This window comes from Mytilus edulis, chromosome 4, assembly GCF_963676685.1.
Source record: "Mytilus edulis chromosome 4, xbMytEdul2.2, whole genome shotgun sequence".
NCBI classification, from domain to species: Eukaryota; Metazoa; Mollusca; class Bivalvia; order Mytilida; family Mytilidae; genus Mytilus; species Mytilus edulis.
Genome location: NC_092347.1, coordinates 82,691,777 through 82,716,387, shown reverse-complemented (window position 1 = coordinate 82,716,387; position 24,611 = coordinate 82,691,777). Strand labels below are relative to the sequence as shown.

Sequence of the window (24,611 nt, the reverse complement as noted above, 5' to 3'; positions counted from 1 at the left end):
TTTTGAGAGGATTAATATTCAACAGCATAGTGAATTGCTCAAAGGCAAAAAAAAACTTTTAAGTTCATTAGACCACATTCATTCTGTGTCAGAAACCTATGCTGTGTCAACTATTTAATTTTAGATTTAAAAAGTTTGAAGAAGAAATCTTTAATTGATTTGTAAAATCTTGACATTTGTTTTGTGTAAAAAAAAACCATGTAATGTCAAAAATTTGATCACAATCCAAATTCAGAGCTGTATCACGCTTGAATGTTTTGTAGGATACTTGTTCAAGGAATATTTCACTATGTAGATACAGCCAGTCAAACCCTTGTGTGTGGATATGAATGATTAAAAGAGTCAGAGTCAATCACTCTCACCAACAGAATTTAAGCTAGCCTTCTGTCAATTACTTTCCTTCACGGTAAAGGAAACATAGTCCAGAAAATTGTTCGGTTGTCATCGTATAATGCAGATATATTTTAACCTGACACATGACACTTAAACTGCATTGATTTAGCGGTGGAATTGGTCACAGGCATTGTCAATTCTGCATTGCATTGTAGAGCAGAACTGCCCGCAGACACAATTCGTCTGCTATAAAAAGAGGGGAAGTTAAAGTACTGGTGATGTGAACAAACGCTGGGAGTTTGAGAAGTGATATCTGCTTGTTGACTTCTACAACTTTTTTTTATTGAAATTCACAGTGCCCATTTTTAGATTTATTACCCTTTCACTGTATCTCACTCGTAGTCTCCTCCCTCTACCTCTCATACATCTAGCTCGTTTTTTTATATAATGATTTTTTTGTTGTTGACAAAACAATGTTGAAGCCTTGGCTTCCAATCTTTCTAGCTATGCCTCTGAAGAGAAACACTTTTTAGTATCACACTCTGTGCAGTGATACAAGAAATATTAAATCATAGCAAGAAACAGAAAACAGGCCACAACCATAAGAGAAAGTCATATATCCATTGTAAGTTTATTTATTTGTTTACTATAATATATAATTGCTAATAAATGAAATGCCAATTATAAATAACTCATTCTTCAATTAAAATAGTTATATCTTGGGTTTTTTTTCATGATTTGCTTCAATTTGGTCTTATCTTGGGAGTTGGGACCTAAGCTTGTAACTATAATTGTTTCTTGACATCAGTTACATTTTAAGGAAGTCATTCCTTCCCATTCAAGGACTTTCTTATGAAAAAAAGAAACAGATACAAAGAATTTTATCAACTTTTTCTTCCAAATTGGTAAGACTATTGACTTTTGTTTTTGTCTGTCACAATTATTTTCGAAAAAGTTTATGTATTTATCATAAACTGAATTCATTGTGTACTTTTTAAGCTAATAATCATGATAATAGTTAAGTTGATATTGACTCTGAGAAAATAAACAGCTTTTAAGTATATATTTAAATTGATGACATTGCCACTATAATCATGATTGTCATGATTATAGAATATTGATTTGGATTAATTTCGAAAAAATTGAAAAGTAAAGTGTAGCTTTGATTTTATTTGTTAAAATATTTTCAATGAAAAAGTTTATTGGACTAGAAAAATGTAAAAGAAGAATTTGTGGAACTAGAAATAAAATATTTTTTCTTATTATTGTGCAATAAATTAAATTTTAGATGTAAAGTACTGATACTTTGTGTACTAACCGTATAACTGAAGGAGATTGATGGTTTTAAATCATCAATAAAGGTAAGAAGACCATAAGTTAATCTTGAACTTTTAAAGTACTGTTATTTCTAATTTTATACAAGTCAATTAAGTTATCATCTGGTATGCTTCTTCATTCATGACAGAATTTTATATGAAATCGATTTATTTGAACTTTAAAGGTAGGCTTAGTTTCACTTTTAAAATTTTACCTGTATCCTATATACCAAATTAGATTATTATAAAAGATGGAGTTATGATTCTAGAATAAAAAGGGTAAATCAAATTTACTATCAGACTATCAGTTTTAATTATATTTTCATTTGATGGCGTTATTGTACTGTTTTAGTATTTTAGTGTGCATATAGGAATCAATAGACAACATAGCAACAACAAAATAACCAAATTAGTAACAGACAAGCCTTTTGAATAGTAAAAACCCATTTAACTCATATCAAACATATACATTCATGACAGCGTAAGTTTTAGGCAATGTAGAAAAAGAAATATTCATGTTTTCTTTTAAATAAGAAGATAAAATGTAAATTAATAAGAGTCTTCTTTAGAAAACTCGTTTGATATTTAATCATCTAAAGGCTTGTGAAATGTTCTCGAAAGTACTTATGTTACCGAATAAACAGTGCAAGAGAAAACTGACCAGTTATAAGAGAGATGACCTTAACCTTTGAATTGAGGTTTAAAATGCATAGGTATTATATTCACAGGTGACGAGAAGAGTGTTACCTGACATGCTTGGAATATTGTAGATCTTCTTAGGCCACTCAGCGCCAGTGAGGCCCCTTATTATACCTGTAAAAAATTTGATTTATTAAAAAGTTCAAAACATATTACAGGAAAACTTATAAATCATCAAATTTTCAAAATTCTATTTTAATTTCAGAATGGAAAGATTGATAGAAAAGTATGATTATGCTAATTGTACTGCTGAAAACAAATTCACATTTGAAGCAGAACTCAAAAACCTGAATAAAGATGAGCTGGCAGAAAAGTTAATATTGTCAGACCTAAAGAACATCATAAATGTCTTCATTAAGAAGATTTGTGAACCAGAATATGCAGAAAAAATATCAAGAAATTCAGCAGGAAGATGTATGACTATTGGTACTTGCCAGTGTATCTGTAGAATAGCAGAGTAAGGAAAGGAAATATATGCATTACTACAAGTAGCACATATTTATGTTTAAAGGGAAAATTCACGATTTTTTACTTATGGTTTAAATATGTTCATTATGACATAATAAATATATTCACAAAGTTTTATCGCTATATGTGCAGTAATAAAGGAGAAATTCAATAATTAATGAAAAAATATTAACTACTTCCTGTAGGTCGTGACGTTTTCTCCTGGTTTTTGCATGCCGGGATTTAAAATACAATCATTAAAAGTCTTTGTTTTTAATCATATTTTAACGTAATCGTAAGCGCACCGATGACTTATGCTTTATCTAATGACCATCCGATAATAAGAAGATAAAACGCACAGACGTGCAATTGTACACATTCATGAGATAAATTTTCTATGTTAAACATATATATTAGAATTATTTTTGTAGTTGTCGATAACAAAAAGTTATAAATTTATTTTTAATTAATGCATTTTCGGACTGATAAGGTGAACAAATTAAAGTAAAATAATCTGTAAAGACAAAATGTTGGTGTACTCTTATTGACCTTTTACTATCTCTGCTATGACTAGGTTTATCATGTTTATACGATGTGTGTATTCACGGTTCTGTGGCAATACTTGTAGATGGCTTGTTGAAAGGTAAATTGTTATTTGCACTTCGGTATTTAACCACGCCTCTAGGGCACACCTTGCCAGGTGTGACTGTCTATTCGGATCAGTGGATTATAAAACAAGGGAGCATTTAATACACACATTTAAAATACATATTCAAGTTGGTGACAAATAAAAATAGATCTCCGTGGAATTATTTAATTATATTTGGTGCTATTATTTATTTGAATTCGAATAAGTTAATTTACTAAGAAATACACAATTTTCGGTTAAAGACAGGAAACTTAATTCATGTGTCAGAATGAAATGATATACACCTCTTGTCCTTGATTTATGTCTCATATAAAAGGGGAACTTAGAAATTAGAAATAGCTTTACCAAAGCATTTTGATTGTCTTTATTAGGCGAAAAAATGTACGAGAACACTTACATTTAGACTTTTGAAAGCCATGTATTAATTAATATCTGAAACTATCTGAAGATAACTCTACCGAAGCGGAATATAATATGTAGGAATAAAGAAAAAATACTTTTGTACTTAAGAGTTAAGAGGTTTTAAAAAATTGACAGGAAATTTAAGGATCTTCTTGGAATGGAATCGAAAAATTACGAATAGATATTCTTTTCAAGTGTGAAAAACGTCAACCAAATTTATTCATAATCGGGAACGTCCTTATTAAAATAGTCTTCGTCTCACAACATATAATACTTAAATAACTATTTGACCAACGATGTTTAAAAACAAACGACAACGAATTTAATGTCATCTTTCCCTATTTTTGAAAGTAATTATAAATCTGTTCAACTGGCAAGAATACCCCTAATGCGGACAAGCAGTTTATTCTTTAAATTGCTGTCATTGAATATCAAGAAAGAAAATAAATCCCGAAATTGATTTGAAACTTTAATACTCAATAGTTTTCCTAGAAAATATTCACATCCTGCAGGGATTATTAGTGTACGTCCAGTTGCATATATATTACATGAATGTCAGAACAATTGTGATGATGACGAATTTCTTCTTTTATTCGAGAACAATCTAATTGATAAATAAAACTGTGATTTTACTATGTTCATAACTTCGATGAACCAAAGCAAGTTATATATCGACCTGTATTTAAATCAAATTGTTTCTTTTCTTCTTCTTCTTCTTTTGGTATACAATAGTCTATCGAATTCGTTGATTACATACTGTTGGCATACGTGGACTAGTCTATTTACAAAACTTTTACCCCAATTTACACAAAATGTATGTTTCTTTCTTATGTTCAATGTATACATGTATATATTTTAAATTGCGCTATAGTTCCGTAACTTTCTATCCAGGCGTATAAACGAGTCGTCGACAAGTGCGTACATTTTTTTAAATCAATATTTCTGGTATGTTCCAATCTGTCCTTTACTATTGACAACGAGTATATATTACATTTTCCCAAATTAACCCTTTGAAAAAATATGTAAATAGATTTTTATTTCTTCAAATCTTTTTTTTTGTTGGTATTATTTATTTTTTTATAAATAATATTCTTAACACCAGAAATGTTATTTAAAAACAAGCGTATGAGTTAAGTAATGACTAGTATATTATATCACTTTCGGACACACAAGACAGAGATGTATATTATACATGCACCTGATAGTTCAAAATGGAAAGTTATAAGTTATCGGCGTGAACACTGATCAATACCTACAGAAGTGAAACGATGCATGAACTTGCAAGCCCGACAGGAAATCGCTTGAATACCTGGACGTGTCACCTCACACCCCTCACAATACCTTTGGGAGTAATACCTTTAGCCATGCTGGTGATCAGATGAGGGAAGATCCGAATTTATTTGAATAAAGTTTATTACTTTAAAGAATTATGAACGAATTAGATTTTCGAAAACAATTTTCACGGAACACTTATTTATGATTTGAACTTTGACTTTTTAACTAATTCCAATATTAACAGTTTAAAAATAAGAGACTGTATGGTTATTTAAAAAAAATAAGAACATTTTCCGTATCAAGTTAGTTAGTCAGATAAAACAACCGTACGATTGACAAGATATCGACACGCAATTACGACTACATCGGTTACTGTAGTTTTGGTCCTTTGTGGTTTATAGACATATCGTGATTTTTAATCGGAGAAGATGACAAAATGGCGGAACGCAGAGAACTGATACTCAAAATTTAAAATCGATGGTGATCTCTTATCTAGCGGAATAAAACTTTAATATCTATAAATTTGAGCATTTTTATACAGAATGGACATAATATCAATTTTTGATTTTTTTGCGAAGTTTCCCTTTAAGTCCCAATGGACAAGTTTTACATGAATTCTTTTCACTTTTTTTGTCAAATTATTATTATTTATTGAAGCTTGCAGTAGGAGTTAAAAACTAATTTCTAAATATTTTGACACATCTTAATGGTCTTAAAGCTTTATAACCTTTGCAGGATGTCTAGTATTGCACAATATACTTTTATATCAATTATTAATTTTGAGGGTTTATGAAGACTCAGATTTTTTATATGATTAAAAGTTAAAAAGATTTCCATATTCCTTACTTCTCAAAAGTTAATCAGCACATAATGACAAAAATATGAAAACTGAGTAATACAGAGTTAAAAATATGTCTGTCTTAAACATGTTAAATAGTGTACCCCATCAACACATGTATCCTAGTTGAGAATAAGGGAGTTCAAACCTTCCCTGAAAAAACTGATTGATAGGTGTTCAATTTTTTTGGAATCAATGTGTTTATACGTAGGATCTTACACTGATTACCCTAGACTCCTATCATAATTGTAGATACCCCACCACCTATGAAATTACCAATCTATGGATGTGTCGTTAATTGTTGTCCCTTTTTAACTCAATTTAACCATATTAGCTATAGCCACCACTTCACATTTGTCATTGTCTGCTGTTGTGATCAGAATTTATAGATTCTGCCTTCTACTGATGTCCACCAATATTATATGATGACTCCTTATAGCAGAATTCAAAGTTTCCCCTAAAAAATGACCATCAGAACATACACCAGTCCCATGACAGAAACTATCAATTGATTGAATATCAGAGTTATTTCCCTTTATACAATTTTAATATTTTTAGTTATTTTCTTGAAAACATTATGTAAAGAAAGAAACTGTCTTAAATATCTGAAGAACAGACAAACTGATTTCTTCATCTTTGATATTGTAATAACATTTCCAGTAGTTGCTTGGATTTTTATACGACCGCAAAAATTGAAAAAATTTTGGTCGTATATATTGGTATCACGTTGGCGTCGTCGTCGCGTTCGTTGTCTGAATACTTTTGGTTTTCGCACTATAACTTTAGTTTAAAAGTAAATAGAAATCTATGAAATTTTGACACAAGGTTTAACACCACAAAAGGAAGGTTGGGATTGATTTTGGGAGTTTTGGTTCCAACAGTTCAAGAATTAGGGGCCAAAAAAGGGCCCAAATAAGCATTATTCTTGGTTTTCGCACAATAACTTTAGTATAAGTAAATAGAAATCAATGAAATTTAAACACAAGGTTTATGACCACAAAAGGAAGGTTGGGATTGATTTTGGGAGTTGAGGTCCCAACAGTTAAGGAATTAGGGGCCAAAAAGGGGCCCAAATAAGCATTTTTCTTGGTTTTCGCACCATAACTTTAGTATAAGTAAATAGAAATCTATGAAATTTAAAGACAAGGTTTATGACCATAAAAGGAAGGTTGGGATTGATTTTGGGAGTTTTGGTCCCAACATTTTAGGAATAAGGGGCCCAAAGGGTCCACAATTAAACTTTGTTTGATTTCATCAAATTTGAATAAATGGGGTTCTTTGATATGCAGAATCTAACTGTGTATGTAGATTCTTAATTTTTGGTCCCATTTTCAAATTCGTCTACATTAAGGTCCAAAGGGTCCAAAATTTCAAGTTGGTCCAAATCGGGGTCCAAAATTAAAATTTGTTTGATTTCATCAAAAATTGAATAATTGGGGTTCTTTGATATGCCAAATCTTACTGTGTATGTAGATTCTTAATTTTTGGTCCAGTTTTCAAATTGGTCTACATTAAGGTCCAAAGGGTCCAAAATTAAACTAAGTTTGATTTTAACAAAAATTGAATTCTTGGGCTTCTTTGATATGCTGAATCTAAACATGTACTTAGATTTTTGATTATGGGCCCAGTTTTCAAGTTGGTCCAAATCAGGATCCAAAATTATTATATTAAGTATTGTGCAATAGCAAGAAATTTTCAATTGCACAGTATTCAGCAATAGCAAGAAATCTTCAATTGCACAGTATTGTGCAATAGCAAGTATTTTCAATTGCACAGTATTGCGCAATAGCAAGAAATATCTAATTGCACAATATTGTGCAATAGCAAGAAATTTTCAATTGGAGTTATCTTTCTTTGTCCAGAATAGTAGTTGAATCAACTTAAATCATTGTCAGTGGCGGATCCAGGGGGTGGTCCCACGGCGCACCGGACCACCCCCATGACAAACCTCAAATTGTTTTAAAGTGTCTATTTTTTCAATAACTAGCTAATTAACAAATTAACACTTAAGATTAATCCTTTCATCGCACTAATTGGTTATGGATTACCTGGAAACCTGGAGGTGTCACAGTGATAGAATACGGATCAATGCGTTTCACCTGTATACATGTAATTTAAATTGTCAAAACAGCTCGTCAATATGAAGAACTGTATGGCGTTCACCAGAGGCTTGAGCACAAAACTTCAGGGACGGACTTTAGACATCATAGCAGCTTATAAATTTGTCTCAGTTGTCAAAGAAGCTCTAAACGATGTACGCAAAACTATCGACGAACGGTTTATTGAATGGTTTGAAGAGACCAAAGAACTTGCAAAGACCGTCGCTGTAGAGCCCTCAATACCTAGACGGTGCGGTCGACAAATTCAACGGGAAAACTGTCCGGCAGACACACCAGAAATTAACTACAGACGTGTCATCGGTATCCCATATCTTGACGATGTATTGAGTGGCATGGAAGCAAGATTTTCACGCCTTACATCAACAGCAATTCAAGCACTGAAGTTAGTACCGGCATTTGTACAAAGCACAACATTTGATTAAATTAAACATTTTGTAGACTTTTACCATACTGATTTGCCGAGTCCATCTACAATGCCGTCCGAACTGCGTTTGTGGCAAAAGACTTGCGAGTCAATGCTTTCAAAACCAGAAACTGTAACCGGTGCTCTGAAAGTATGTTGCAAAACAGACTTTCCAAATATTTCGGTTATCTTAAAAATCATAGCTACCATGGGGGTGACGAGTTGCGAATGTGAGCGATCCAACAGTGAGTTATCACTTTTAAAAACCCACCTGAGAACAACTATTGGACAATCGCGTTTAAACGGACTTGCGTTGATGCATGTGCACTACAGTTTGGAACTAAACATAAAACAAATTATAGATAACTTTGCAAGGAAACACCCGCGACGCATGATGTTGAATGACCTGATAAACGACTCTTTGTTAAATTAGTAAATTTTGAACAATTTTACGTAGAACTATTTTTACCGATTCGGAACATTTTAGCTAAACTTTTTTTTACAGCTTGCCTAATTCAGATGACAGTTGTATGTTGTGCTATTTTAGATTGCAAGATATTGTATAGAGTCTTAAATAAAAATCAGTTTTACATGTCTTTAAATTCCTTTACCTAGGAATATATGTTCACTGCATGGTGTTGTCCAAATTCATGATCTTCCATAATGTCGAAGGTATTTTTTAACCTTTTTCATACCATTCAATATTCATTTGGGACCACCCCCAAAATTTTTTCTGGATCTGCCACTGATTGTTTTATACAATATACAATGTATATTCACTTTTACTACTAACTGATAAATTAAAACAATCTTTACCATTCAGTGATAACAAGCACTTTTTTTACATTTTAATATTTTATGATGTATTTAAATGTGTAGTTATTGTTGCAAACTCCATTAGAAAATTAGAATTGAGATAAGTTTTGGAATAAGGTAAAGGTGGATGTGAGAAAAAAAAATTGGGGGGGGGGGTCAATTTTTCTCATTTCAGATTTCATAAATAAAAAGAAAATTTCTTCAAACTTTTTTTTGAGAGGATTAATATTCTAAGCATAGAGAATTGCTCAAAGGCAAAAACAAATTTTTAAGTTCATTAGACCACATTCATTGTGTCAGAAACCTATGCTGTGTCAACTATTTAATCACAATCCAAATTTAGAGCTGAATCCAGCTTGAATGTTGTGTCCATACTTGCCCCAACCGTTCAGGGTTTAACCTCTGCGGTCGTATAAAGCTGCGCCCTGTGGAGCATCTGTTTTTTTTTATTCTTTTTTTTTTTTTTTTTTTTTTTTTAAATAGACAGCACTTAAGAAAAACGATGGTTTTGAATTCATTAGAATGGGGTTGAAAAGCTGCATTTAGAAAAAGAATAAATAATTTATTTATCTCAAAGGCATTAAAGAGTCTATTGTTAATAAATAAAATAAAAATTGTATGTTGAATTTGATAATTTTGTTTGTCTGTTTTACAGAAAGAGTATTGAAAATGGCAGAATAACCCAGTCAGATTGTCACGATTGTTTGTTTGATCTTTACTTGGCCATCATACGAGCAGGACCTGGAACATCTCATTATGAAGTTATAGAAAAGATAGAAAAAACAGCCGAAATGAAGAAATTTCTGAAGGTTTGTTATTGATATAAATGTCATGAATGTTGTTTATAAGTATTTAAGAATTAATAAGGAGATATTTGGATTATACCCACACTCTAGAAGTGGAGTCTATATTGCATTTACCTTGTCCATCTGTCCAACAATTTTATCTTTCAGACTTCTTTCAGGTATTACTGAACAGAATTGCTTCTAATTCAGTAAGCAGCATGACAGTGATTAGCTTTAACAAGATAGCACAGTGACTAAGCACTTATTTTAGATCTATTCAGACACATGCTTCTTGTTTGCTAATACTTTGAAATTTTTGATCTGTTGAATGAATTTCTCAAAAAGTACTGACCAGAATGATTCTGTATTTGGTAAGCAGCCTACAGTGATGATTTTGTAAGGTTTAGGTGCTCTTCACATCTATCAGTTAATTGCTTCCATATTTAGTATTGCCTTTCAGTTTATATGTATAAATTTTTGAACAATATCATATTTCACATAATTCTTTATTTTCTGAACAAATTTATACCATTTGAGGAAAATCTGAAACTTTTAACATCACAGGAGTAAAGTTTGATGTTATGTTACTTAAGTAGAAAAATAAGTCATTTCATTTGAAAAATTTCAGAATTTGAAAGGTGAAAAATTGGAAGAAATGGCCTCAGCGCTGAAGGATCAGAAACATATTAAAGAAGACATAGATATGGAAAGTTACACAAGGTTGATGAACTCGTACATGACACGTATTCCCAATGCATTTGCTCAGTAAGTCAACATATTTGCTGAATCAAAGGGATATAATGGCTTAAGTTTTTTGCAAAATTGACATTAAGGATATTAAATGCATTTCAACTAGATACTGATAAAAAGTTGCAGTTGTACATTTATTGCATGGATAAAAAAAAAATTGGGGGGAATTTAAAAAATAATTTATATCGTCACCATCCCCTAATAGTATCCCAGTCATCTTTAGATAGTCAAAAGCTAAATATCAACAACAAACAAACCATGTACTCTCCTCTAGGACCAAAATACCAATCAGCATATTTTCCTCCAATGGATTCAGTGCAAACATGTCATATGCAGCCCAAGGAAATCATGACCCTGTGCTATGCAAAAGTTTAAGTATCAACAGTATGCAGGACCTGAAATGTAACTATCGTGACAGATTCACATGTCTTTTCACATATCACACTTTGAAAATAGAACCTCATAAACCAAATGCTTGTACCCATTAAAAAATTAAGCAAAGGATTTAAAGAACATGTGGCTACATAATACTGACAATAATTTAGCATACACTTATAACCCTGTTGTTCACTGAAATATAAAGATTCACAATAGGTAAAATTTTATATGTGATGCATACCTTATCTGCTCATGCAACTCTGATTTTGTTTGCTAGTTGATACATGCTTTTTATAGTAAGATTTCAAGAACTTGATCATGTTGATATTCTGTATGTCATTCCAATATAACTTCCATTTGAACTTTTATTAAATGAATTATATTTTCAGGGGTAGAGATGATGCTAGAGACTCAGAAGTGTGGGACGTTTTCCTGGATTTATACCTTTTCTACCTCCTTCACACAGGAGATGTTCCAGATGAGTTACATGAAGGCATGAATAGTTGTGCCAGTACCTTTTCTAACCTCTATGACAGGAATCCATATAAAGTGAGAGAGCGTTACTACTATACTTTTCTTCTGTACTACTTTTAATGTGTTGTCTTGCATTTTGCAGCTGTAGGTATCCACACAAATGGGTTAGATTCTGTGTTGCTGTCATGTTACACTTTGATATTCCTAATGCTTTGAAAACTGTTTGACAGACACAAACATACACAATGTTAATTACTGATATTTGACAAAGTAATCTTGTGAATATTTGATAAATGTATTAAAATATTAAATGTCTTACAACACCAAATGATATATGCTTAATTAAGAAAATAAGAGAAGCATACTAGACTATAAATTGAAGACCAATATAATATCAGCTTAATTAAAAGTTTAAAGAAAGTACAGAGGACAGGAACTTATACACTGCCTTGTCAAGAATGTTGGGGGAATCAGAAATTTTATTTCCAAATGTAATGAGATAATATAACCCATGTTTTTTCATCATTTGGTAATGAGCATGATCATATGTACGCATTGTTGTTCCTTTTTAGGGATATTCAGACTTAAAGGTGATTGGTCAACACATGCAGAAAATATCCACTTTTATTACTTCTCCTGTCTTCCCAAGAGGTAGTCAACTGAAGCAAGTGAAAAAATATGTAGACAATTTTACAAGTATGGAGTAAGTCTACATTACTGATAATGCATTCAGCAATATATATCTTAACTAATAGAATGGCAAAAGACACTTATTTGTTCTTAAAAATCTTTTAAAAAAAACACCTTAAATTCTCAAAATATTAAAAATGTTAAGTTTTGCTTTTTTTCTGCTTTTGTTAGATGCTATATGGAGTACATTCTGTAATTGAAAGCAAAAAAAAGGATTAACTTTGCATGTTTTGGGGAGGGAGCCATTTTATTGCAGCTTAATTTTATACAGAAAAATGAATCTCACCCTTATTCTGAATTATTGAATTATTCAAGTTACTTGCTATTGGGAAGTTGTTTGAACCAAGGAAAAAATTTAGATGTCTTAATTTTGACAGCAGCATGAATATAATCATTATGTTTTATTTTTAGAGGTGACCAGATAGAAGCTCTATGGCCAGACTTGATGACTTTATTTAAATCCATTTCTTTGTCACCAAAAGCTGAAGAAATGTATGCAGTGTTGGAGAGTTTCAAGTCCTTGTTTCAGAAATTGGGTGATAAGGTTATTGAGGTAAAGTTTCATGTAGTCACCATTCTTGCATTAAGCTATAAAAAACATTAAAAAATACTATCTTATGATTATTTTTTGCTTACCAGTAGATGTCATGGTTAAGTCATGTATGAATAGTTTAAAAGTCCTTAGACATGACAACATGAAATAGACATTAACTAGCTCATTAGATTTTAAATAGGATAGACAAACAATGGACACTTATAAATCAACATATATATTATAGTGGTACTATTGAGTAGAATATATATTCCCTTAAATTTGGTCAGCACCTCAACATTGGTGATTTGCAATGTGTGTGCATCTTTTTGATCTGTTGATCGCCATATTCCTATTAAAGTGTTGTTATACCACTGTTCCAGGTTTGGTATTATGTTTTAAGTTTGCCACATTTTGTATGTGCCTGTCACAAGTCAAGAGCAGGAAATTCAGTTTTTGTCGTTTGTTACTCTTGTTTTATAGATTTTTGTTTCTTGTTTTGTCATTAATCAGACTGTTAATGGGTTAAAACTGCTTTACATTTGGATTTATTTATGTTGCTCATATTTATTTATAGAAAAATCATGAAATATTTAAAGGCTGGGTAGAAACTGTTAACACAGTTCTAGAAAAGATTACTGATGCCAAACTCCTTGATAAAGTGATCTCTAGAATGATCTATGATCTGAATAAAAAGTACAAACCAGCAAAGTAAGAATTTATATGTAGAAATCTGTCCACTTTCAAACACACAAAACAAAAGCTTTTATAAAAGACATAAGAGTCTTGTATTTTATGAGAACATATTAAAACTTAATCTATCTAGTATTTAAATTTGATGCACAGTTAGTTATACCCCATTTGGGTTTATGGCATACATTAAGTTTAAAAGAAGGTGGAATACAGTACTCCATGTATACGACATGTAAAATAATATAGCAAAAGATTGTTTCAGAACAGACATTTTTTAGAGAAAAAAATAGTCTGTTAGAACATTGTTAATATATGTTGTGTATTCAAAGAGAAATTTTAGTGTGATCAATTATAAAATATAAAAACAGATTTTGGTTAAAAAAAAAGATTAATTAAAATTAAGGTAATAGGTGTAAAGTACATTTGTTCTTACATTATTGCAGAGGAGATGAAAAGTATTGGTTTCCACTGATCAAAGCTATGTGGCTGGTTCCCACAAAAGAGATGCAGCATAATGTAAAAACCATCCTTAAAGATACTAAATTCAAAAGAATGTGGAATTGGAAGGTAAGAATGTCATAATTTACTTTATGTATATTAAAAGTTTAAAAAGTTGGGAAGATGCCCTGAATGCTGATTGTTTTTAAGAAATAGATAGAAATTAAAGAAAACTCTTCTTTGCATTACTTTCCACATACACAAAGATATATTGCAGAATACTAGTAGCAACCTTTTGCTTTTGAAGTCCTCGGTTACAGGTACTAAAAAATGTGTGTTTTAAATGAAGATTTAGGATAACAACATCTTTATTTTAGTACCATAATAAACAATTCTCACATTGAATAGTAAAACATTGCTGTTGCAATAGTGATTTGTCAGAATTCAGAAAGGTCTGATTTTTTGGTACTTCGTACCAGCAGACAAGGGACAAATAATATCATCAAAATGTCTGTATTATTGCCCATTGATGAACCAGATGGTATATTTATAATAGTTTAAAATTTCAGGAAAATATTCATCAAGCCAAAGAAATGATAGCTAATGTAGAGAAAGTAGATCTTCCAACAGAAGGAGATGAGTGGGAACAGAGAGACAGTAATTCTAACTGTGGGGATGCTGTCAAAGAACTCGTTAAAATGTTAAAGTAGGTTATCTTTATAACTACATAAAATGTATGTATAGGGATCATCATAGCCATTAAGTCAAGTGTTTGTTGGTTTTGTGGATGTATAGCAACATATAACTGCTGTGAATTTTTGACTTTCAGAAATATTTTGTTTTATTAACTTCCAGTTCACCTTATTATTATTTATTTTTTTCTTAACAATTTCTTAAAAACACAGATGAAACAAGCATATTAATGCCATAAAGGTAAACTAATAAGTTGCCAATATGAGTGCTTATTATTTTCATTGTACTAAGATTGATTGGTTGTTGATAGCGTAATGTCCAGTGGCAAATGTTTCATTGTATTATGATGTTTGATATATGTTTGTATTATAGAATACAGAAACTAGAACATCACATCATGCCAGATATAGGAAGAATGTCTATGACCCACATGGAGAAGGGAACTGTCCTCTCTAATAGTATGGTGACACAATATAGTGGCGAGATCGACTTTCAGGTACTTAACTTTATTGTTGTGCAAGACTCATAAGATGAACATCTGTGCAGATGTTTGAGTAACCACTTCCAGTATATAAAAGCTAATTGAGCTCATCATCATTTAGTATCAGGATTTGCTTCTCCTCTACAGAGTAATACATTTTAAAAAGGATAACAGGAATTACAAAAAATATTAGAAAGTACAACAGACTTGGTTAAGCCACACACAATGGTTGGGTTATCAAAATAAGGAGATATGATAAGATTGCCATTGAGACAACTGTCCACCAACATTCAAAGTAAGTGGATGTAAGAGTTTTAAAAGCAACCATACAACCTTCAACAATGCAGACACCCCATACTCTATAGTCAGCTATGAAAGGGTCAGACATGATAAATGTGAACAATTCAGTTGAGACAAAAAAACAGCTAAAGGAGTAGGGGCAATAAGGCCCTTCTTTGGCCCAAAAATTACTGCAAATATAAAAGTTATCATACATATTTTTAAATTACTGTACAGTATCTAAGGTACAAGGTATTCAGAAAAACAAAACAATTTTGGACATTGAACAAGTTACCATGGCAACAAATCATGACTTAATTTGCATATGTTGTAAAATTTCGTGATTTTCTTTGTTTTCCATCAAGTTTTTAAGTATATTTTAGATTGAAAAAGTATGTGCACACCTAAGAAACAATTTTATATTTGGTGAGATTTTGTCAATAGTTATAATAAAACTTCTGTTAAATTATTTTCTTGTTTCTTGGCTGCGCACGATGTTTCCACAACAGAAATAAAGATTGAAAACTGCATAAATTCTGTATTGTTTATCGTTTATGTGAAAACAGTACATATAATGACGTAATTGTGACGTCATCACATAAAAATCTTAATGTTTTTCATTGATATTTCTTGACCCTATGCATTTCTTAACATTTATGTGCCAATTTGAAAAAGTTCTAAAACATTTTATTTTCTTGGGCCAAAACCAGGCCTTAATGCCCCTAATCCTTTATAACAAAACAATTTATGAAAAAAATATATGACGTACTTAAGCCAATGACTCCACTGAACTACAGGCTTCTGACATTGGACAGTTGCATACAGAAGATATAGGGATTCATATGTATTATTTGCAGACAAAAGATGTGTTTTAATGTCTACATCTCATGCCACTTCAAGTAACTGTTCTAATTTTGTCCATTTCAAAAACTATTCCCCATTTGGGATTAAGTTGGCAAAATTTTGAATCTAAACTTCAGAGATACTAACAATAAAGGATTCATTTGACAGATAAAATATTAATATGTCAAAGGTGAACATTTTATGCCTTTTGAAAGGTAATACAATTGCTAAAAAATAAAAACGTACATAATAATTATGTGTTACTTAAGCTGATATAAAGGTTACATATAAAATTCATAGAAACAAAATAAAAAAAGTGAATTGGGTAACATATAGCAAAAAATTATATATTTAAGGAAGTAATCATAAGTAAATAAGCTCTTCTCACTATTATAAGTCTCACTACTTTTCCAAGTCATATTCAAAAAGAGTGGTAAAATCTTTCTTTGATTCAAAAGCAGTGCAGTTTAAATAAAATAAACCTTTTTTTGCAGAAATGTACAGAGGTTATCCCAGAGATAGCAATGCGCCTTGAACCTCTTATTAAAAATGTTGACTATCCATGGTCAGATGGTTGGTGTAGTGGTAATTGCATTGAATTATTTAAATGCTTTATAGAACCATACAAGTAAGTCAATCTATTGTGAATATCTTGGAATATAGAATTCTCAGAGAGAACTCATATTGTATATATGTTGGGGTTGGGATAGACAGAACATTTTACAAACATAGTTTATGTATCAGTATGAATCTCAGTAATGCATTTGATGCATAAAATGTAAAATGGTGCAGTTTGTCATCAAGTATTTTTCAAAACAAAATCACAAATTGTCTATCAAAATTGTTTGAATTCAAACCTTTCATACTTGCTGTTAAAAATATTGTGAATAAGTTTAAGCAGAAGAATTTAAATAATTTAAATTAATGTTCATAATTTTAAGACTTTATTTCTTTATTTTGAGTAAAAATTTTGTGAGTGAAATGAATCACTCCCTGTTATAGAAATGTTAAGAGAAAGTTTTGACTGAATAAACAATAGGCCAATGTTACGATTAAAAAAAGATGACATTCCTGAGTTTTTTCTTTATGAGAAACCATCTATTTTCCAGGTCATCAGAAGAAATACCAAATGAAATAAACCAGGTTGTAGTTAGAATTCTAGAGTTTTGTATGGAAGATGACAGAGAGATGATCCATATAGAAGATGGAAGACAAACCATTTGGGGAGTTCTTATACAACTTTCTATTATGTTTATTGCTAAGGTAAAAGGATTTATGTTTACCTCTAAGCTACAAATATATAATGATCAAACAGTAGTCATCAACTGCAGGTTCAAGACTATTCATACTTTTTTTTTTATCTTTCAATACATCAGTTAAATTATGTGATTTTATTGCAAATGTCATCATTGCCCATATAGAGTAGAGACTTACATTTTTTTCATTATAATTGTAGTTAATTATTAAAACTTGACACAATGCTCTTTGGCATTACACAAAGGTGGGTAAATATTTTGTGGATTTTTTTAGCCTGTTGTTTTTGAAAATTGTTTTTTTGTACAAAATTGTCAACTGTAAGTGGGGCATGTCAATGACTTTGGTGGCCAAGTAGTCAAAGTAGTCAACTGTAAGTGGGGCATGGCAATGACTTTGGTGGCCAAGTAGTCAAAGTAGTCAACTGTAAGTGGGGCATGTCAATGACTTTGGTGGCCAAGTAGTCAACTGTAAGTGGGGCATGTCAATGACTTTGGTGGCCAAGTAGTCAAAGTAGTCAACTGTAAGTGGGGCATGGCAATGACTTTGGTGGCCAAGTAGTCAAAGTAGTCAACTGTAAGTTGGGCATGTCAATGACTTTGGTGGCCAAGTAGTCAACTGTAAGTGGGGCATGGCAATGACTTTGGTGGCCAAGTAGTCAACTGTAAGTGGGGCATGGCAATGACTTTGGTGGCCAAGTAGTCAAAGTAGTCAACTGTAAGTTGGGCATGTCAATGACTTTGGTGGCCAAGTAGTCAACTGTAAGTGGGGCATGGCAATGACTTTGGTGGCCAAGTAGTCAACTGTAAGTGGGGCATGGCAATGACTTTGGTGGCCAAGTAGTCAAAGTAGTCAACTGTAAGTTGGGCATGTCAATGACTTTGGTGGCCAAGTAGTCAACTGTAAGTGGGGCATGGCAATGACTTTGGTGGCCAAGTAGTCAAAGTAGTCAACTGTAAGTGGGGCATGTCAATGACTTTGGTGGCCAAGTAGTCAATTGTAAGTGGGGCATGTCAATGACTTTGGTGGCCAAGTAGTCAACTGTAAGTGGGGCATGTCAATGACTTTGGTGGCCAAGTAGTCAAAGTAGTCAACTGTAAGTTGGGCATGTCAATGACTTTGGTGGCCAAGTAGTCAACTGTAAGTGGGGCATGTCAATGACTTTGGTGGCCAAGTAGTCAAAGTAGTCAACTGTAAGTGGGGCATGGCAATGACTTTGGTGGCCAAGTAGTCAAAGTAGTCAACTGTAAGTTGGGCATGTCAATGACTTTGGTGGCCAAGTAGTCAACTGTAAGTGGGGCATGGTAATGACTTTGGTGGCCAAGTAGTCAAAGTAGTCAACTGTAAGTCGGGCATGTCAATGACTTTGGTGGCCAAGTAGTCAACTGTAAGTGGGGCATGGCAATGACTTTGGTGGCCAAGTAGTCAACTGTAAGTGGGGCATGGCAATGACTTTGGTGGCCAAGTAGTCAAAGTAGTCAACCGTAAGTTGGGCATGTCAATGACTTTGGTGGCCAAGTAGTCAACTGTAAGTGGGGCATGTCAATGACTTTGGTGGCCAAGTAGTCAAAGTAGTCAACTGTAAGTGGGGCATGTCAATGACTTTGGTGGCCAAGTAGTCAACTGTAAGTGGGGCATGTCAATGACTTTGGTGGCCAAGTAGTCAAAGTAGTCAACTGTAAGTGGGGCATGGCAATGACTTTGGTGGCCAAGTAGTCAAAGTAGTCAACTGTAAGTGGGGCATGTCAATGACTTTGGTGGCCAAGTAGTCAACTGTAAGTGGGGCATGTCAATGACTTTGGTGGCCAAGTAGTCAAAGTAGTCAACTGTAAGTGGGGCATGGCAATGACTTTGGTGGCCAAGTAGTCAAAGTAGTCAACTGTAAGTTGGGCATGTCAATGACTTTGGTGGCCAAGTAGTCAACTGTAAGTGGGGCATGTCAATGACTTTGGTGGCCAAGTAGTCAACTGTAAGTGGGGCATGGTAATGACTTTGGTGGCCAAGTAGTCAAAGTAGTCAACTGTAAGTCGGGCATGTCAATGACTTTGGTGGCCAAGTAGTCAACTGTAAGTGGGGCATGGCAATGACTTTGGTGGCCAAGTAGTCAACTGTAAGTGGGGCATGGCAATGACTTTGGTGGCCAAGTAGTCAACTGTAAGTGGGGCATGTCAATGACTTTGGTGGCCAAGTAGTCAACTGTAAGTGGGGCATGGCAATGACTTTGGTGGCCAAGTAGTCAAAGTAGTCAAACTACTGTTTCAATAAACTGTGATGTTGTCAGTTTGAATCCTGTTCATGGCAGGCACACATGTTGTCAGTTTGAATCCTGCACATGGCAGGCACACATGTTGTCAGTTTGAATCCTGCACATGGCAGGCACACATGTTGTCAGTTTGAATCCTGCACATGGCAGGCACACATGTTGTCAGTTTGAATCCTGCACATGGCAGGCACACTCAACTGCAAATGCAATCTTAATTGATTGGGATTATCATTTTTTTAAACCCAAAGTTAGTAGTTCATTTAGGGCACTTTATTTTCCTCCACCAATACAAAACTGACCTCACAAAAAAGCACAATTAAGTGCTGAAATTAACAACAATCCATCAATCAATAACTCACACTGACTTTCATTTTTTGGGAGTATTTTACGACTGTTTGAACATAGAGGTTGAAAAAGTTGTATCATATATTTAAAACATTCTCACTACACTTTTCTATTTTACCACCTAGATAAAATCCTATTGCCAGGTGAAATTGTTATATGTTGATATTTCATGTATATATATTTATATTATTAAATACCTATATTTTGTTGCTAGCATTGTAATGGAGGTACTGGCCAAGTCTGTACGCCAATTCTAAAGGGATTAATGAAGTTTCGACATGCAGAGGAAGAATTCTTAAGATCAGCTTGTAAAAATAACATGCAGATTGTTGGTAATCTCTGTCCTGAAGTATGTGCAGACTTCTTTGGACCTTTATTAGATTGGTATATTGAAGAACCATCAATGGATTTGATGCGTATGTATTTTTTTTTCAGTGATAACTTTATTTTATATATTTATGAAACGGAGAATGAAAAAAGTATCCAGGAATCAATAAGGAACATATACCCAACTTTTATCTGAAACACACTAATTTACTAAAGACAAACAGAGCTCAATGAAGTAGTCTCTTTCTTGTGAAAAGTATGCTTATGACAGGATTGTTGTGTGATTGAGTCAATTGAATCAATTAAAATAATTTAATAATTTTAAAAAAATGGGCATGATTTATGTGGAAATTCAAAATCTAATGTGTTTTATTTCAGAGATATTTCATAGAATAATTGAGATTAATCCTGATGCCTTGATAAATAGAATGGATGAATTCCTAGATGCTTGTAAAGAGGACAAAGGAACATACATCATGCAGATTCAAGTATTTTATGGTCTGTCTAATAAACACCCAGAGGTTTGTTAATTAAGATTATACTACTTTATTTATGAATAAATTGTATATAATAATATTCACAGATTGTGTAGGGAAAAAAAAATAACAGGAGATTAATGCATCCATCAATTATAAAAGACCGTTCATTATGTAAATTGATTTTTATGCCCCACCTACGATAGTAGAGGGGCCTTCATCCGTCTGTCCCTCTTCAGGTTAAAGTTTTTGGTCAAGGTAGTTTTTAATGAAGCTAAAGTACAATTAACTTGAAACTTAGTACACTTGTTGTTTATGATATGATCTTTCTAATTTTAAAGCCAAATTATACTTTTGACCCCAATTTCACGGTCCACTGAACATAGAAAATGTAACTGGAAGTTTCAGGTTAAAGTTTTTGGTCATGGTAGTTTTTGATGAAGTTGAAGTGCAATCAACTTGAAACTTAGTACACATGTTCCCTATGATATGATCTTTCTTAATTTAATGCCATATTAGATTTTTTACCCAATTTCACGGTCTATTGAACTTGGAAAATGATAGTGCGAGTGAGGCATCCATATACTTTGGACACATTCTTGTTATAGTTGCTGGATTAACGTTGTTTGCATATTTTTACAATGTTGAATTTTAATTGGGGTATATATACGATATAAGTTGGAGGAATCAGGAAAAAATTGAGGGACATTAAGTTCTATGACTGGTCTATGTTATCAATTTATTTCTACTTGTACAGCTCCAATCATGTGTAAAACCCTCTGCAAATAGGATTTAATCAAGCAAAGTTATCAGATTTATGTTGAGTTCACAGGTTCTTTTAAATGAGAAGTCAGGTTTGTAGGTCAGACTTGAGATCTACAATTAAGTATGGATCTTTTATAGGTGTTGCTTTTTTTTGCATGTTTAAATTTGGTAAATCAGATAAAGATATCAATCAACCAGTTAACACTCCAAAATGGTGGAAAAGGGAAATAACTAGAACTGAAATAATGTCAATGGAATACTATTAGAATTTTGTGATATATTAAAGTTGAATGAATCTTTTAAAAATATTAACAAATTATGAAGAAGTGTTAAGAATATTTAATGGTGGATTCATGTTGAAGTAAGATTTAATAAACTTGACCATTATCCTTTATATGTTTATAAGTGTCTTCATACTTCAACCTTTTTTTACAACAGATGATAACAGAAAAAGTGGTGGGAGTATTAATGGATAATCATTATGATGATGGAAATATCAGAGTACAGGTCTGATGACTATAGAGAAATCTACAAAAGGCAACCCTAAAGTGTTTGAGAAATACATGGACAAACTAATGTCAGATGACACCAAGCCATTAGAACAGCATTTTGTTAATGGAATTGTTGTGAATGTGGCAAAAACCATTGAGGTATGTCTTATATATATCATATACCACATAAAACATTATCAGTGCTATTTTGCAATCACTTTTATTTATATCATCATAATATAAGGAAAGATGAACACTACGACAAACAGACTTATTGTAAAATTAGAATTAAACTACACTGCTACTTTTGCATAGGTACTATTTCTGTACTAAAAATCTGTAGTATTGGAAATTTACTTTTAATATTCAGTACTATTTAGTTACTTTAAAATTATTGTAATATTAAGGTACCTGTATTTTCCAGTACTTAATTTGTACTTGAAATTTAGGTACTACAGATTTTTGGTTACTACCGCTACATTTTCAGCATTTTGAAAGTTTTTATATTTCAAATCTCTTACAGTGACTTGACTGTTAGTGTTGCTATTCAGCAATTGCAACTCATTCAAAATTTTGACCAAATTGCAATTTGTTTTATTAAACCAAATTGTTCAACTGGTCAAAATATTGAACAAATTGTTCAGCCAAAATGTGAAAGTGCAAGGTGATGAAATAAAACATACTTACAATCCTATAAGACTTTAACTCCACTTTAATGATGTTGTGAAAAAATGAGTCTATCAGTTTGTATAGGTATATTATAGTCATTTTCATGGTGAAGGAACTGTCATTATTTTGAATTGCTATAAAAATGTCCAAACGAAGCTTTCATATAGTTTTTCTTTCTAAAAGTATTCTATATTCTTAAGGATCAGATATCATTTTAAATAAAACATCATATATTCAGTAAAATATGTGTGAAATAAAAATATGCTCTTGATAAGTTTCCATGGGGAGATAACCTAAAATATTATTCTTTTGAATAAAGACTTTTTGAAAGAAAAAATTATTATCTCCCCATGGACACTTCCTACAAACATATTGCAATTTTACACATATTTTACTGAATATGAAATGTTTTAATTCACATAATGTCTGATTCTTATGAATATAGAATACTTTTAGAAAGAAAAACTATATGAAAACTTAGTTTGGACATTTTTATAGCAATTCAAAATAATAACAGTTCCTTCAGCATGGAAATGACTATAATATACCTATACAAACTGATAAACTGATTTTGTCACAACATCATTAAAGTGGAGTTAGTCTTATAGGATTGTAAGTATGTTTTATTTTATCACCTTGCACTTTCACTACTTGACTGTGGTTTTCTACAGCAGTTAGTTCAAATTTCTGACCAGTTGAACAATTTGATTTTATAAAACAATTATGATTTTTTGGAATATTGTATTATTTCTGTACCAAAATATTTAGTACAAATCAAGCACTGTAAAATACAACTACCTAAATATTACAATAATTTTAAAGTAAAGAAATAGTACTAAATATTAAAAGTAAATTTCCAGTTCTACATATTTTTAGTACAGAAATAGTACCTATGCAAAAGTAGCTGTGTAGGTACAAGAAATAATGTACTATTTTTATTTTTTAAGGATTTTTGTCGAGCCTGCAACTTTTGTTGCAGAAAGCTCGAGATAGGGATAGTGATCCGGCGGCGGCTACGGCGGCGGCGGCGGCGGTGGTGTTAGCTCACTTCTTAAAAGCTTTATATTTTAGAAGGTGGAAGACCTGGATGCTTCATACTTTGTATGTAGATGCTTCATGTTACGAAGTTTCCGTCAGTCACATGTCCAATAACCTTGACCTCATTTTCATGGTTCAGTGACTACTTGAAAAAAAAGTTCAAATTTTTTGTAATGTTGAATTCTCTCTTATTATAAGTAATAGGATAACTATATTTGATATGTGCGTACCTTGCAAGGTTCTCATGTCTGTCAGACAGTTTTCACTTTACCTCGACCTCATTTCATGGATCAGTGAACAAGGTTAAGTTTTGGTGGTCAAGTCCATATCTCAGATACAATAAGCAATAGGGCTAGCATATTCAGTCTATGGAAGGACTGTAAGGTGTACATGTCCAACTGGCAGGTGTCATCTGACCTTGACCTCATTTTCATGGTTCAGTGGTTATAGTTAAATTTTTGTGTTTTGGTCTGTTTTTCTCATACTATATGCAATAGGTCTACTATATTTGTTGTATGGAATGATTGTAAGCTATACATGTCTAGCGGGCAGATGTCATGTGACCTTGACCTCATTTTCATGGTTCAGAGGTCAAAGTTAAGTTTTTGAGTTTTGGTCTTTTTATCTAATACTATATGCCATAGGTCAA

The 24,611-nt window shown here is 32.3% G+C and overlaps 1 protein-coding gene across 1 annotated transcript in view; it reads left to right on the top strand.

Moving 5' to 3' along the window:
• The first annotated feature begins 1,839 nt into the window (after positions 1-1,839).
• The window catches only part of LOC139521569 (uncharacterized), a 36,463-nt gene continuing 13,691 nt past the window's right edge, over positions 1,840-24,611 (top strand). The window contains exons 1-16 of the mRNA XM_071315046.1: positions 1,840-1,928; positions 2,554-2,805; positions 9,954-10,107; positions 10,712-10,848; positions 11,601-11,760; positions 12,258-12,388; positions 12,787-12,928; positions 13,485-13,618; positions 14,044-14,167; positions 14,608-14,744; positions 15,104-15,227; positions 16,829-16,962; positions 17,444-17,597; positions 20,411-20,612; positions 20,902-21,044; positions 22,256-22,414. Coding sequence (XP_071171147.1) covers positions 2,555-2,805; positions 9,954-10,107; positions 10,712-10,848; positions 11,601-11,760; positions 12,258-12,388; positions 12,787-12,928; positions 13,485-13,618; positions 14,044-14,167; positions 14,608-14,744; positions 15,104-15,227; positions 16,829-16,962; positions 17,444-17,597; positions 20,411-20,612; positions 20,902-21,044; positions 22,256-22,414 — 2,286 coding nt within the window. The 5' untranslated portion in view covers positions 1,840-1,928; position 2,554. The remainder of the gene's footprint in view (positions 1,929-2,553; positions 2,806-9,953; positions 10,108-10,711; positions 10,849-11,600; positions 11,761-12,257; positions 12,389-12,786; positions 12,929-13,484; positions 13,619-14,043; positions 14,168-14,607; positions 14,745-15,103; positions 15,228-16,828; positions 16,963-17,443; positions 17,598-20,410; positions 20,613-20,901; positions 21,045-22,255; positions 22,415-24,611) is intronic.